At 33.3% G+C, this 16,784-nt stretch overlaps 2 protein-coding genes across 2 annotated transcripts; both read right to left on the bottom strand.

Moving 5' to 3' along the window:
* Window positions 1–4,093: 4,093 nt before the first annotated feature.
* LOC106622741 (odorant receptor 10-like) lies at window positions 4,094–7,313 on the bottom strand. Its single transcript, XM_070107459.1, has 7 exons — window positions 6,788–7,313; window positions 6,561–6,699; window positions 6,219–6,486; window positions 5,961–6,060; window positions 4,751–4,852; window positions 4,541–4,648; window positions 4,094–4,467 (listed from the first exon to the last, which is right to left on the bottom strand). Exons 1-7 carry the CDS (start codon window positions 7,091–7,093, stop codon window positions 4,363–4,365), a joined length of 1,128 nt encoding a protein of 375 aa, XP_069963560.1. The 5' UTR covers window positions 7,094–7,313; the 3' UTR covers window positions 4,094–4,362.
* Window positions 7,314–12,907: 5,594 nt separating this feature from the next.
* Window positions 12,908–16,537, bottom strand: LOC106622743 (odorant receptor 10). Its single transcript, XM_036366350.2, has 8 exons — window positions 16,408–16,537; window positions 14,396–14,735; window positions 14,193–14,331; window positions 13,828–14,095; window positions 13,672–13,771; window positions 13,308–13,409; window positions 13,119–13,226; window positions 12,908–13,066 (listed from the first exon to the last, which is right to left on the bottom strand). Exons 2-8 carry the CDS (start codon window positions 14,699–14,701, stop codon window positions 12,962–12,964), a joined length of 1,128 nt encoding a protein of 375 aa, XP_036222243.1. The 5' UTR covers window positions 14,702–14,735; window positions 16,408–16,537; the 3' UTR covers window positions 12,908–12,961.
* Between the last annotated feature and the right edge of the window lie 247 nt (window positions 16,538–16,784).

Genomic DNA, 16,784 nt, shown 5'->3' with positions numbered 1-16,784 from the left:
TACCAGTGATTTTTTGCGGCGTTTCGTCGTTTGTTGCCTATTTCTAGGCGACAAGTAAGTGGAAGCAGACGCTGTGCTAGAATATATAAATATAAGCGCTTAAGGTGAGGTACGCTCAGAAATTATGGCACATACTGTACACGGAACCAAGTGATTGTAAAGAAAACTTTTTCATTTGACGATATATTGTCTCAAAACTTGACATGGAGTTTTCCCGAAGACTAGAGTTTAATCTCTGAAGAATTTTTTCAGATCGGATCACTATAGCATATAGCTGCCGTATAAACTGACCAATCGAAATCAAGTGCTTGTATGGAAAACTTTTTCATTTGACGAGATATCTTCTCGAAATTTGGCATGGATTATTGCTTAAAGCAATGGTGCAATCTCCAAAAAAAATTTCAGATTGGATCACTATAGCATATAGTTGCCATACAAACTGAACGATCGAAATCATAACTTGATTGATGTAAGTAACGTTTTGTATTTGTAAAGGTATTATAGCTTCGTTGCAAACGAAGTTAACCTTTTTTTCTTGTCCTTCTTAAGTTTTGACTCGTATTTGAGTGGTCTCGCAAACACTGTAACCAAGTTGAAGTGCAATTATGTATGCTTGCAGCTCTAGTAGTTTGAATTTATGGGCAATTATAGTGTGATAGTGGTTTTCTGATAGATCGACTGGAAATGCAACTTTATAACTGTATGTATATATGTATTGATATATGAGATTAATATACTGTAACGAGCATATGCCTATGTGTTTGATAAATTATTATGTTTATAACTGTTTCATGAAGTAATCTATCTGTTTAGATGTGTTTGTACTTGTATTGCATTTCTCTCGGTTTGATATATACGTTCATGTGAACCCTAAATGTAGGCAATTATTACAAATTTCAAAGTACAAAAATGCTTACTCATTGTATTGAAATTAGGTAATTATGCCTTAAAATATTATTTTGAAAGTTGCTGTTTATTTTCTGGTTATCACGATTAGCTCTACGCTACTAAATATCATTACGTTTTAATATATTTGTATTTTTGAAGTTATGCTGTACGTATTTACCATTTTTTTATTATTTCTACTTCAAACCATTTTCATAACACTATGTGTACTCATATGTGTTTAAACCATAGACTAATCAAATTAAAAGGCCTTCAACATCCACCAAATATGAATAACTGCGGCTATAACTGAATTTTTTTTTTGCTAAACAAGATGTATATGTTAAGTCCGCAGCTTTAAATAACTGAAAGTATAATTTATTTTGTTTTTGACATTGCAAAAAATTTTGTATCGACGTTTGCTTTACAAATATCGGCACTGTTGCTTCCACTTGGTTTTGATCACAAAAACTAAAAAAAAATTAAATATTTTGAGAAATCTTTTTGACATAAAAAAAAAAAATTGTTGAATTTTTCTTCTATGTTTTGTAACAAAATATATAATTGCGAAAATGAAAAGTTTTCACCCTCTCATCTGCCACCAGCACGTATGTGAGCTCAGACATGTTTTCAAATATTCATAACATTCAATCACTGAACGAATGCTCGTTATAATTGAATTATTTAGAACGTAAAGTGTTAATTTAATCAACGCTGCAACGGTATTTGCTGCTAACGGTATTCATTATTTAAGCAATGTCAACAATTTAATCAAAGTAAATAATCAAAAACGCTACTTTAATTCGATTTTACAAATGTTGCGTATACGCAGTGCAGCACCGCGTATATTTTTATATTAAAATAGTAAGAGAAAATACAGTGCACGATGAAAATATTCCAGATTTTATTACTTTTAAAATTATCCGTTACAGTTAACTGGTCAAAATCTGCCGTATATGTGCCAAGTGAGGGTGAGAGCATTTTGTGAATGCTAAAAGTCGTTTCATAGCTGTGATTATTGAGAAGTGTAAAAGCATAGGTATTTATTTATTTTTAAAAAATCGTTGTAACGGAATTATATTTTTTTCTAAACTAAACAATTATAATGTGAATATTTTTACATTAAAAAAACTATTTGATTGCCGTGTCATTGTAATATTTCATATTTTGTTAGAATATTCACCAAATGTGTGGGCGTGCTCGACAATAACTGCAGTTATAAATTTTTATTCATATACATATGCATATATTTGCAAATTTGTTTGCTCTCATATGTCTAGGCAGGAAATGTCTACAGCATGCAAATTCAACAAGCGATTTTCGCAAAATGAGTATTTCTATAACGACAAGCATGAGGCAAAACGGTGAAATTGCATGCAAAAGCAGATGCATGCTGGCAAATATTTTCATGTTTCATACCAGCATGGCATGCGTAAGGTTGTGCAGGTATTCGTCAGACGGAAAATATTTTGTAAAATGAAAATATATTCAATTTTACGTGACCGTCAGGCAGACACACATTATAATGGGCACATTTTATATATATGTGTATGAATTTATGTATGTGTAGATAGATGTATGTGTATCTACATACCTATATGTGTGTTTTAAAACATTCATGCCAACTAATTCATGTTTGTGGGTGCTTGCTTATACTCAATAAGTTATACAGATGAATATATATTGATATATCTGTGTTGACTTGTTGTTGTGTTTGAGCTGCTAGCAGCCAAGTATTTTTATCGAAATTTGATTTGCGCAAATTGATTTTACTCCTTCTAGTTAATATATATTTATGTAAATGTACGACATTTTTTTAAAAATTATTTTTGATTTTTTTTTGCAATTGCATTTTTTTTTAGATTATTTATTATTTTAGATTTTATTGCTTTTGTACGTTGAATAGGGTATATTAAGTTTGCCACGATGTTTTTAACACCCTGAGGGAGACGTCAGAGACCCTATATATACGGTGTTAAAAACATCGTGTAATATGCTATATATATATATATAGGTATATATATAAATGATCAGCGTGACGAATTGAGTCTATTTAGCTATAACCGTCTGTTCTTTGTATATACGCGAACTAGTCCGCTAGTTTTTGAGATATCAATCTAAAATTATGCAAGTATATTTTTACTCACAAAAAGCAGCACATTTGTAGGAACCACCAATATAAGAGCACTCTATCATATAGCTGTCATACAAACCATTCCATCGAAATCTAATACTTGTATGGAAAACTTTTTTATTTGTCAAGATATCTGCATGAAATTTGGCATGGATTATTGTACAAAGCAATGATAAATTTTCCGAAGAAGTTTTTCAGATCGGACTCTTTTCGCATATATCTCCCATACAAACTGATCGATTAAAATCCAGTCATTGTATGGAACAATTTTGTAGTTGATGAGATATCTTCATGAAATTTGGCGTGGAATATTGGTAAAATTCTTGAAAAAATATTCAGATCGGAACACTATAGCATATGACTGCCATATCCACTGACCGAAAAAAACAAGTCTCTGTATAAAACCTTTTGTATTTGAGAAGGGTATTATAGCTCCGAAGCAACTGAAGTTAGTGTTTTTTTCTTGTTTATTATTTCAAACACTTTCTGAATATTTTATTAATTAATGTCAGAGAAAAATATGTCCCTCCGAAGATTTAGTAACGGTATAAGTGCCTTTTATGTCTATTTTAGTGATATATTTACTTATTTGATGTTCCAAGAACACACACCAGTTAAGTTTTCAAATCGTGATTCAGAACGATGTCTCCATAAATATACAAATATATATGCATTCCGTAATATTCTATAAGCTCTAACTCTAAAAATGTTAGATTTTTTTTTATAAATTCGTTAGACTACGTTTACATACTGGCGATTTAGCAAACCGAGCAGCAGTATGGCATTGCGTATACGCAACAATTGAAGTAAACACATTGAGCTTGTATTTGCCGTTATTTACATAAATTAATTTCAAATATGTATTTACATATTTACATTGATTTATTGTTCCAGGTGCTTTTATGCTCTTTTCGAGAAAGTCCGCCCGTACCGTTGGTTATAAATACCGTTTCGTATTTTCTTCGGAAATATTTAGAGCAAATTGAATTAGTTGCGACCAGAAAAATAATGCTATTAATTTAATTAACACTTTATTCACGAAGCAATTGAATTACAAAAAGCAAACGTGTGCCGAATGCAAGAACATTTTGTATATTTGTATGTATGTTTGTAATTACATTTTGTGCATTAAGTGTGTGTTCGAACTATAGCAGCTGAGTTGAGATGAAATGAAATCATTCAAATTATGCTTGAACAATTATTTTTGTGTGCAAATATGATTTTATTGAATTTAATATATCAAAAGCAAATATTATTTAATTCTAAAAGTGAATAGAGAACAATGTTATATAATATAAGCTGTGCTAGTGATTCTACAATACTTTAAATCTTAATTTTCTAAATTATTTTTGACTGAAGCCTTGCAGCATCGAAAAATAGGAGTACGATATACGTAAAATAGCTTGAAAGTTCTCCAAGGTCATCGGTAAGAGTCCACCAGCCTTAATCTGGAAGAATGCATAGGTTTTCATAAGATTTGCAACGCATTTAAAAATTATTTTGTTATTTGTAAAAATATACTTCAAGTGGCTTATGGCTTCTGGCGATCATAATTTGCACACATTTGCGTAATTCTGGATTTCCCTCATACCACGGAGTATCATAGGCGGCATAGGCAACTTTTAAGCTCTGCATTAAAAGAAGTATATATAATGTATAAGCAGATACAAATTTGAAAAACATCTGTATAGAATGTATTTAAATAAAAATATACAAAGAATACACATTTACCTCGTGCGAGAAATTATCTGCATAATAGTAGGTTATACCGATTACATAAGAGTTGAAAGTGATATACGCCACAGCTGGTAATAACAGTTGAAGAGTATGTATCTATTTAAATATACAAGTTATTTTAGATTAAGAATTTATGCACTTCTGCGTTGATCACAAGTTGTCGAAAAGTTTATTAAAAAATTTGCTTAGAAAAGTCAACGAAAAGCCAGAGGACAAATGTCATTCCCTCACTCTTACTTTCATTCTCATTGCAATTTCAATTTCTATTTCAATATCAGTTTTAAGTTGAATCTTTGTTTCTGTCTCAGTTTCAATATATAACTCGATCTCAATCTCAATTTCAATATCAATCTCAAACTCAACCTCAACCTTAATCTCAATCTCAATATTAATCTCAATCTCAATCACTATCTTAATCTCAATCTCAATCTTAATCTCAATCTCAATCTCATTCTCAATCTCAATCTCAATCTCAATCTCAATTTCAATCTTAATCTCATTCTCAATCTCAAACTAAATTTTTATTTCATTCTTTATCTCGATTCCAATATCGATCTCAATGTCATCTCAATCTTAATATCGATCTCAATCTCAATCTCAATCTTAACCTCAATCTCAATCTCAATTTCAATCTTAATCTCATTCTTTATCTCAATCTCAATCTTAATCTCAAACTCAACCTCAACCTCAACCTTACCTTCAACTTCAGCCTCAACTCAATCTATCTCAATCTTAATCTCAATCTCAATTTCAATCTTAACCTCCTTTTCAATCTCAATATCGATCTCAATATCGATCTCAATATCAATATAAACCATAAACTCAATCTCAATGTCAATCTCAATCTTAATCTCAATCTCAATCTTAATCTCAATTTCAATCTCAATCTCAATTTCAATCTTAATCTCTTTTTCAATCTCAATATTGATCTCAATTTCAATATAAATCATAATCTTAATCTCCATCTTAACCTTTCCTCAACCTTTTCATTTTCAATATGAATTCTAATCCCAATCTCAATTTCAATCTCAATCTCACTTTCTATCTCAATTTTAAACTCAATCACCGAAAAAATCTGACTATTTCCCTCGTCTTCCCTTCATAATTGAATAAGTCGAAACCCCCATTAGGCGTGAAACTTCAAATAATATTCTAAAACTATTTGCTTATATGTTACTTATATCACGGTTATAAGAGCATTTACCAATGAGAGAAAGAAAAGCAGCATACAAAGCATTAAGCCGAAGAGAGTTACATGAAAGAATCCATCTATTGAAACCAAATACTCGAGATCATCGCGGAAACTGCAAAAGAAAAGTGAATAATACAATTTAAAAACAAGTAAACAAGAAGACATAAAATTGGTGCGAAATCGAAAATTGTGTGGAAACACAAAGTACAAAATATTATTGCAACGCATTTACTGCGCCTTTATTAAATTGAAAGCTAATAGTTGCCTTACGTAATGATTTTTTCGTGATACGAAATGCATTCCTTAAACTCTCGCAGTTGTGTCGCCTCATCCTGGTTGTTGATGTTTTTCAACTTCGTGCACATATCCATCAAAATCAACTCGCCAAACTTGAGCGACGTTAACAAAATATTCGTAAATGGCAGATAAATGACAATGAATACTGGCACCAACACCACTATTTGTAGAACTAAGAAGAATTCGTAGAATGGCGTTTGTTTGGCGTCAAAGAAAATATAATGTATATCCAGTATAAATTCTTCGAATTAAAAAGAGAAGAAACAACCAAAATATACATAAATAATGCGGATACTTTATTCGACTGCTGCTTACTGCGTTCTTCGAATAAAAATGGAAATATATAGGAGCATAGACCGCCAGTGAGGATAGTGTAGAAGCCGATGCGTGTCAACTTCTGAGTGTGTGTGGTGACGTCTTGCAACATGCGGACCACTTCCGGATCACTGTTTAGCTGTTTTTAAGTGGAAAAAAATTAGTAAACAAATGTCAAAAAAATATAAATTTTAATCTTAGTTCGTTCGCGATTTATTAGCCTGCACCTCAATATCCTTATACCAGAGATCGATGCATTGTAAAAATTGCACAAATCTCTCATTGTTTCGCACCACCATGAAGAATCTAACCAAGCAGTGTGTTACGAGCGCCAACATGTAGAAATTCAAGCCCGTCTCACCAATGTCATCACTCCACGTCTTATATAAATTTATGATTTGTCCCAAATATGTGGTTACTGGCACGAAAGCCAAGAGAATTTGCTTTGCCCTGGTGGACGGACCGATGAGTCCTAGTTGCAAAAAGATTTTCACATTTATTGAATACAACGGTAAATTCTTATAGTTCTGCATTTTGTTGCGTTGTTCCTCAAGTCCGTTATACGATGAAAAATACTGAATGTAGAATCATTACAGACATGTCTTTTTATTGAATTGTGAACGGTGGTAGGATTTTTGAGGTGCTGAAAGCTCGCAACACTTGTTAGCGCTGATAATTGCATTAAATTGTTGCGTTTAACTGTAAATTGCAACAATTAGGTTAAGTGTAGAAAAATGTCTGGCCATTTTTTTTTATATTTCAATTACGGCTATGCTAAATGGCCTTCATATTAGCTTCAATTAGCAATATGCTTTTGTGTTATGACATTTGGATAGTTCATAATATAGTTTTTGGAACCAATCAAATATTTTTTTGATCTCTCAGTTTAGAATGTAAGAAAACCATATAGAAACTCTCTTCTATTTCCAATCAACTATTTATTGCAATTTGATTTGGGTCAACAATGAATGAAATTGGTGCATAACTTCGTCTAAACTTACCGAAGCCGGCGCAAATGCTGGCCACGCCTTTCCGTGATACGCAATGCACTCCTTGAACTCTTATACCATAGTTTCTTCATTCTTATTACGTATAATTTCTAAGCTTCAAACACAAAGGTTTTAAGACCAGTACCCCGTACGAGTAGTACCCCATAAGAGATATGAGAAAAATATTCGCAAATGTGTTATAAAAGTGCATAAATGCCGACGTTACCAACACGATTTGTGTGAGATAAAATAATTCAAAGAATGGTGTTTGGAAGCCATCGAAAAATTGGTATTGTATGGTTACTACATGGTATGGTTGAGTTTAAAAGACAATTTGAAGAATAAGTTAAAAATATATTATTTTAAAATAATGCAAAATTCAAATTATGGTTGTGGATATAAGAATGCGACTAACGAGGCTACAGCGGATACATAGACGATCATCTTGGTCAGCTTTTGAGCTTTTTTGGTGTTTTTCTGTAGTTTGCTAACAATTCCTGGATTGCCGTTGCGATTTTTGTGTGGGCCAGAAAATAGATTTAGGATTTTATACTAGCTTATGTCTTCTAACACCTACCTCGATTTCTCTTTACCACTGCTCGATGCATTGAAAGAGTCGTTCAAATTTCATGCCCTTCTTGATCACGACCCAAAAACGAATTTAACAATGTGTCAAAAGCAACAATACTTGAAAATCCATCATCTCGACAATGTCTTCATTCCATATCTTAAGCATATTTCTCATTTGTCCCTCAGTTTGTTTAAGATAAATCATATATGATATTTGCCGATATATAGGTATACATATATGGTATAAGATCAACCGGCAATTTGAAACTTTTTATATTACACACACTATTAGCAGGGAAACACAGCTCTTCTAGTTTGATTGTTATATCTCGTTCAACTATCGATATTTTGGCAAAAATTGCACAGAATTCAATACGTCGGGATTCCCTTAATGAAATTAACCTGTGACTTACCTTAACTGAGTCAGGCTCCCAAAATTTTCTCCGTGCACTTCTTTTAGCGGTATGTGCCTTTTTGTTAACTTACTATAGCAAACACAGTTCATAACTAATTCATAAAATGATTAATGTGCCTCTACATAGAGAACAAATGCGTGAAAATTTAGCAGGACTTTTTATAATTGTCGCTGCAGTGTGAACCAGTCATATGTGTATTTGCACATACATATATTAGACATACATATGTTTTTCTATAGGATGATCCATTTTGAAATTCCCTATTGGTTTAAAGAAAAAAAGAGAGAAAGTTCAAATTTAATGGTTAAAGGTTTATTATCATATCACAGATAATCTCTTTCAAATGTTGGCCATGGCTACGTCCCAGATGGTCCAACCATTGAGTCCAATTTTCGATGACTCGTTCAAGCATTTCGACTGGTAACTGGCGAACGACACGCGTGATGTTTTGCTTCAAGGCCTGAATCGAAGCGAGTTTGTCCGTATAGTCTTTAGACTTTACATATTTTCACAGGAAAAAGTCTAACGATGTAATATCACACGATCTCTTTGGCCAATCGACCGGCCCAAAACCTGAAATTATCTGCTTACCGAAGTGTTATCTCAATAAATCCATTGATTGATGCGATGTGTGGGAAGTGGCGCCGTTTTGTTGAAACTAAATGTCGCCAGATCACTAGCTTCAATTTCAGGCATCAAATAGTCGGCCATCATGGCACGATAACGGTCGACATTGACGGTATGGACCGATGATTCCACCGGCCTACAAACTACACTAAACCGTTGACTTGACTTAGTAAATGGTCATTTGGTATTTCTTCTTTGAACGGTCTGACAAATTGATTCCAGTTCCATTAACTGGAGCATATTGAGTGAATGTGAAGAATACTAAAAAACAGCACAATTATACACACTCGTATGCTCTTCGATGCGTCCGAATGATTCTCGGCCATGCGAATATGTCACTGGGAAAACAGGCATGTGCTTACTCATTAACTGTAAATACATAAATCTACTTCCAAATAAGTATACAATTGGTTCTACGTTGTGGACGTGAGAATGTGCTCTTATCTCAATTGCGCGGCGGAATTTTAAATCAAAGGAAGAGCAGATATGTACATATGTATGTCTCAGCTGTAATTAATACGAATCGCCAACAATTGTTTTTCTTCAACGTCTGTGTGTTTAACAGGGCTACGAAAGCGTAGCCGTTCTCTGGTGCTTGGCAAGAAGGATGATGTCGGACCGCTTCCAAATAAGTATACAATTGGTTCTACGTTGTGGACGTGAGAATGTGCTCTTATCTCAATTGCGCGGCGGAATTTTAAATCAAAGGAAGAGCAGATATGTACATATGTATGTCTCAGCTGTAATTAATACGAATCGCCAACAATTGTTTTTCTTCAACGTCTGTGTGTTTAACAGGGCTACGAAAGCGTAGCCGTTCTCTGGTGCTTGGCAAGAAGGATGATGTCGGACCGCTCGTGCAGAAAAAAATATTTTTACGAAACATTAACAGATTAACAATTTAAAGAAGAAGAGAAAATAATTATTGTTGAATGAAATTAATTATGTTCTCGCAGAAAGTTGTAAACTCTCATGGAATTGTTGGCAAGTTGCCAATTGCCCAAGAACTTTTCCCACTCTGATGATTGAGTTATCTTCAAGGCATGCGTTCTGAACGCATTAACCGCCTTTCAGGTGACGAAAAACGTTGACTTTTTAGCTTATTTTTTACGTACGGGAATAAAAAGAAGTCACTCGGTGCGAAGTCAGGACTATTCGGATTTGATGACCCATCAAATCGATGTTTTGAGTCCTCAAAATTGTAGTTGTTTCAGTCGATGTGTGAGTATTCGTATTTTCATGGTAAATGTTGGTTTTCCTGATTTCTTGAAAGACAACTGACAAACAAATGGTTATGTACCACTCAGAATTTACTGTTCTTTCTTTTTGGATACAGCTCATCTTGAAACACCCATTCAGTTGACTGCTTACTTTCGGGCTTCCATGATGTCATCGTTGCCACAATCTCACGATAGGTCACATGACGATCATGCAATATCAGTTTGCGCTCAGCATCAATAGTTTCCGGAATAACAATTGCTTTTGAACGATCTTTACAAAATTTGTCTTGGAGTGATCTACGACCTCGATTGAATTCACGATACCATCGATAAACACTGGTCCTTGATGGAGTTTCATCGTCAAAAATAAAATTAAGTTTATCTATGCATCAATGCTAAGTTAATCTACATCGAAAGTTGTAAAAAATAATCGCGCGAAAATGTACACAGTTTAATTAAATTTTTTTGACAATATGAATATTTTAAGTTACTGTAAACAACACAAATAGCGCTTATATGTCAAAACATTCTGAGTATGTATAACATCAAAAATGTCAAACTTAACGATAAAGCTGTGAGTTGTCAGATTGCAACACTAAGGTTGCCAAATCCCGAAATATAAAAGGCTGAAAGACTTTAATTGGACCACAAGTTAATTAAATCGATGTATAATTCAACTAGACTCCCTATATAAAAAAATATATATATATTTGGCTTTTAATTTAACTTGCCCATATATATCGGTTACTATGAAAGATAACTGAATAATATTAGGTGAGACTTGACTTAGTAAATGGTTATTTGGTGTCATGTATTAATTAAATACAACCACATCCTGCCTTAGTTCTTTTGTAAAATAAACTTCGCGTATTTTTCAATCTTCTTAAAACAAAAAAAAAATGATTGAAATCGTATTACACGAGTTGTCTTAAATGACTTCTTAAATTTATTAAGCTGTGGCCAACGCTGTTGCAGGATTCGGTCGACAGCTGTCTGACAAAATGAGTAATGTGCCATTAAGTAAAATATAATCTTCACGGAAAAGGAGGCAAAATCAGACATATCACTGTATATGTATACAGCTACTTTGGAAATCAATATGCAAATAATTTTTCAATGTGTGTTAAGAAGACATTCTCACAGACGCGGCTGCAATTTACGTCAACGGATGTGTACTCGTAAAAGTTTGTATGTACAAGTATTTAAGTTATAATTAATGCGAATCATGAGCAGTTGTTGTTGTTGTTTTTTGCCAATTGCATAATATTTGAGTGCAGTTCCACGTATGTGTTAAAAGCTTAAAGGTCGAGTAAAGCGAGGATTCTTAATTGACAGTTTAAACATAGTTATGTATTGACGTGTAGAAACTCCCATAACAAGAAGATAGGATAATTATTTGGGAACGAATGATATTTTACCTTCGAAAATAATTTCATACTTTAAGAATACTCTCTTACAGTAGTTCAGTCCATTCTCGAAATATGGTAGTTCTGTTCGTTTAACGGTTATTTTTAATATCTAAAAATAACAGAGACAGATATGGGCTATATAGTTTAATAAGATCAGGATGACGAGAGGAATTGGCTTCTGTTTCGTTTGTCCACCCAAGCGATAACTTGAGTATAAATTAAGTAGAGGAAGAAGATAGATTTGGTTTAAAAAAAACCACCAAAGCTTTTATATACCTGGTAGATTAATTTATCAATTATATGAGCAAAAAGCTATACCTTGTTCTTGCCAGTAGGTACCTCGAATATGACACAAACTGGAGAATAAATATACTCTTAGATAATAATGTGACTATGGCGACACCCATATATCTTCTTCTAAAGGTAAAAATAAATACTATTGGATCTATAACCATATTAGTGCACTTAGCTAAGAAATGGAGTAATTATTGCTCCAATGTTTCAATATTCCGAACATGCTTTGGAAAGCTTTTATCCTTGTGCGTATTTTTCAGTATATGTCATTCATTTGAAGCGTACAAATACGTTTCCGCTAAGAACGACCAATTTGAATAAATATGAAGCTCAAAACATATTGAAATCTAGTACCAAATATAAGATAGCGAAGCAGATATGGCCAAAAGATGACAAGACAAGCTTAAAGATGAGAGACTGTATGTATTACTAGATGAAGATTGTTGCCAAACACAAGAAAAGCTTGAAGAGTCGTTGGTAGCACGCAAGCAACCAATTCAAAATTTTTAAAAGTAGCCAGAAACATTCAAATGTAAGGAAGTTTGATATCATATGAATGGAATCCAAGAAATGCTGAAAGACGATTTTGCATGGCAGAAATATTGCATGAACGCTACAATAAAAGTTATAGAGTATCAAAATTTGTCTTGATGTGTTCCTAGCCGCCAAGCCAGCGCAGTTATTTTGAGATAACACACACAAATTGTCAGAGAGATGGGAAAATGATAAGCTTCGGATGGCCAATGCTTTGACTAATACTATTGACATTATTATACATGTTTAAAAAAAACTCTTTATAGGTATATTATAAATTAAGTTTATTTGAAAAGTATTTAACTATTGGTCTAGAGTGCACTAAGGTACCGTTTCTCTGAGTTATTGTTGACTGAGACCTTGCAGTAGAGAAAAATATGAATATGAAATACGTAAAATGGCTTGGAAATTCTCCATATTCATCGGATATAGTCCACCGGCCGTGATCTAGAAGGAAGCAAATCTTTTTGTATTAGTAAATAATAAATAATTTTAGTACTTGTATAGGCTTTTGACATCTTGCGATCATAATAGTGACACATTTACGCATTTCCAAATTTCCCATATACCAAGGCGTGTCGTAGGCGGCGTTGGCAACCTCTACGCTCTAAGGTTAAGCAAAAAAAAAAAAATAACATATATTATATTTGTAATGGAGGTATGGAAAAAGGTTAAAAATTCAACTTACCTCAGTTGCCAGATTGTTTGCATAGTAATAGGTAATGCCAATCATATAAGTATTGAGACTGACAAATACCAGCCCCACTAGGATAAGTCGGAGATCATCTATCTAGTTAAAAATGGAAAAATGCTAAAGGGGATACTATAAGCGGTTTCCTTTTATCAGCTACACAACAGTATTATATAATTCTAAATTAAGTTCTGTGAACTTATTAGCCCTTACATAGGCGAAGAGAGATAATTAGAGAGAGAGACAGAGAGAGAGAGAAACACTTGCGTTTCGATACGATTACGGCAAAGAGCTTAAATTATCTTTTTGTATAGCCCGCACCAGTAGCAACACTTCATTTTGTAATACTATAAGCACTTACCATTGAGAGGAAGAAGAGTAGAATGCAGAGCATCATCCCAAAGAGCGCCAAGTTAAAGAATCCATCTATTGAAATCAAATCTTCAAGATCATCACACAACCTATAAAATAAAAATAAAATAAAGTGAGAACGTATGTGGCTTGTGCATTATCTTACTTGATAACCTTTCGGTGATACACAATGCACTCCTTGAACTCTTGTAGCATAGTTTCTTCATTCTCACTACGTATATTTCTAAGTTTCCCACACAAATCCTTTAAAGCCAGTACACCGAACGTAAAAGTTATGAGGAAAATATTCATAAACGGTAGAGAAATAACTAAAACTGTGGGCGTTAACCACAACACTTGTATGAGAAAAAAGAATTCAAAGAATGGTGTTTGGAGCGCATCGATGAATGGATATTGTACGGTTACCATATGTGCTTTTGAGTTTAAAAGGCAATTTGAAGAGCGAGTTTAAAACATATTAAATGAGAGTAATGAGAAATTTAAAATAAAATGATTTTCTATGTAGCTTACTGCGTGTATTATATGATAATGGATAGAGGAGGCCGGCTAACGCTGCCATAGCTGCTAAATAGATAGTCATTTTACTCAGTTTGTCAGTTTTTCTGTTGATTTCCTGTAGTGTGCTGAGTATTTCTGGATCGCCGTTGCGCTTTTTATGTGTGCCACAAAATATAATTAGGATATCATACCAGTTTATGTCTTCTAATACCTACCTCGATATCTCTGTACCACTGCTCGATGCTTTGAAATAATCTCTCGAATTTTTTGGCCTTCTTCACCATGATGCAACAACGAATTGAACAATGTGTCAGTGCCAACAACTTGTGAATATTCATACTCGTCTCGCCAATGTCCTCATCCCATGTCTTAAACATATTTACCACTAGTCCCACTAATGTTATTACTAATATTAAGCTAAACAGGAATCGCTTCGTCCAGTCACTTGAGTCGATGAGTCCCAGTTTAACAAATACTTTTACATTCATTGCATATAACGGTAGATTTTCGTAGTTAGTCATGGTGCTGTTGACTTCCAGTCTCTTGCGTATTTGTCTGAAAGATATTTTAACCTTTTCTTTTTATATTTCACATACTCTCCGATATGTATATACTAATAAAATAAACTTATCAGAAATATGGAGATGATCATATACAATATTCTTGTAGATATTAGGACTAGTTGCCAGCATGGCGCGATTTTTTTCGTAGTTTTCAAAACTGCAGTTTGCTTTGATATGATTAGTTAATTTGGGCTCAAAAGTTTTTAAAGGAAACTACTTTGTCTGTGGCTGAACAATACAACAGCTGTATTATTTAGAGGTAAAGAACTTTTATTTTCTTTCCTTTGATTTTATTTTTGTTATTGTAGTTCGTGTTAAATTCCATCTGATTCTCTCACTTTCTAGTATGCAAAAATCAAGCAAAAATCGGGATACAACTTTGCCCGAATTATTCCTTTAAATTATATCACCTTATACCACCTTATAACTGTTCAAGCCTCTAGCTACCGAATATGTCCACCCAGTACCTATAGTTAACTTTTTACGGAAAATAACGGTCAATGTGTGAGCTATATAATTGAAATTCAGTGCGGATCATTTCCTGATAATAGTACGTCTGTATATTAAAAATGGATTTAATCGGGTCAATACTTTCTTTAGCCCCCATACAGCTAACATAAGAATATTTGAATTTCCGGGTAACTTTATACTGCATATATCGGCTAATATGTGAGTTATCTCAATAAAAGTAGAGGGCGTGTTTTAATCATAACAGTGTATATTTGGATCTATAACGGATAAAATTGGGTGCAAACTTGACCTAGCCCCCATACAAATAATATCAGAATATTCGAACATCCGGCTGACTTTACTCGCATATACTATCTATAACGATTTTCGTTATTCTAACAAGTTTTATGCCAAATATGTCGGTCAGTGAGTATTTTTCATATATAATTTTGCTTATTATATGCTTCAAATATGTTCTCGAGTATACCTGAGAAATATCAACATTAATGCCCCGTCTCTTTCTTTATCGCCAATATACCCCGTAAAATGATTTCCGTCTTCCACCTGTCTTCTAACCGACAATTGAACAAGTTTCTTAAAAATTATGTGGTTTAGCGCTGAATTACACGGGATTTGGTCTATACCTTGGCCTAAACCTCATATCTCTCATATAATGAATCCCGATCCTCCGGTTATCGTTTTACACATCAACTTAGTGCATTAAATTTGGGCTCTTCGGTCAATTAATATCACATACAAATACTATCTCATTTGAAGGTGTTTTCAATATATTCTTTATTATAATTAATAATAAACTAAAATATAGGAATAAAGCTAAGTTTATGGCCTTCAATAAAGGTCAAGCAGGAACCAAGTTTGATTGTAATTTATTTACGATTTCATCAAATAATGGATGCTTAATTCTTTCGCAACATTATTTAATATAAAGTTTTGCCAGAACCTGAAAGAATTTCCTGGGCTTAGATTCTTGCAAGTTGCAAGAGTATAAAATGTTTTGTTTCAGAGATATGTTCATTTCACACTATATTTATTCCTGAATTTTATTTATTCCTTCTTGCGCTAAACTTTTTTATTGACTATTTTATACGCTTGTCGAAATATTTTATTTGCTTACATTTTGTTAGTATTTTCAACAGTTTTCTTTTTCAATTCCTTTTAAACTCTTTACATGTTTTTTAACAAATTAACTTTACCTTAACTGAGTCAGGCCCCCAGAAGTTTAGTCTTGCACTTATTTCAGCGATATGAGTTATGTGGTTTGCTCTGTACCAACGTACGGTTCACAACTAAATCATGAAATGATTAATGTGCCTTTAAATAGAGAACAGATGCATGAAAATTTAGCAGCACTTCGTATATTTGTCTCCGCGGTGGGAACCAGTCATATGTGAATTCGCACTTTAGGCATAAGAAAGTCACTTCTCATCTGCAGCTGTCACCATTGCATGTTTAGCTATATGTACCATATATCTACATACTTGTATATCTCTGCGTGTGTATTTATTTGTCGCAATCCTTAAGGTTTCTGCAATACTTTTCGCTTATTGATGCCTACCTTACCAATGCTGAT

This window comes from Bactrocera oleae, chromosome 3 (genome assembly GCF_042242935.1).
Source record: "Bactrocera oleae isolate idBacOlea1 chromosome 3, idBacOlea1, whole genome shotgun sequence".
NCBI lineage: Eukaryota > Metazoa > Arthropoda > Insecta > Diptera > Tephritidae > Bactrocera > Bactrocera oleae.
Note: the sequence above shows the minus strand (reverse complement) of the source record. Positions and strands in the feature narration are given on the sequence as shown.

Excerpts from the sequence above, each read along its gene's own strand:
- LOC106622741 (XM_070107459.1), bottom strand. The coding sequence starts at position 7,093 with ATGCAGAACTATAAGAATTTACCGTTGTATTCAATAAATGTGAAAATC. Across the intron at positions 6,061-6,218 it reads TATCACGAAAAAATCATTAC|TTTCCGCGATGATCTCGAGT; the intron begins GTAAGGCAACTA and ends TTTCTTTTGCAG. Across the intron at positions 4,468-4,540 it reads GAAGCCATAAGCCACTTGAA|ATTAAGGCTGGTGGACTCTT; the intron begins GTATATTTTTAC and ends GCATTCTTCCAG.
- LOC106622743 (XM_036366350.2), bottom strand. The coding sequence starts at position 14,701 with ATGACTAACTACGAAAATCTACCGTTATATGCAATGAATGTAAAAGTA. Across the intron at positions 13,772-13,827 it reads TATCACCGAAAGGTTATCAA|GTTGTGTGATGATCTTGAAG; the intron begins GTAAGATAATGC and ends TTTATTTTATAG. Across the intron at positions 13,410-13,671 it reads TACTCTTCTTCCTCTCAATG|ATAGATGATCTCCGACTTAT; the intron begins GTAAGTGCTTAT and ends ATTTTTAACTAG.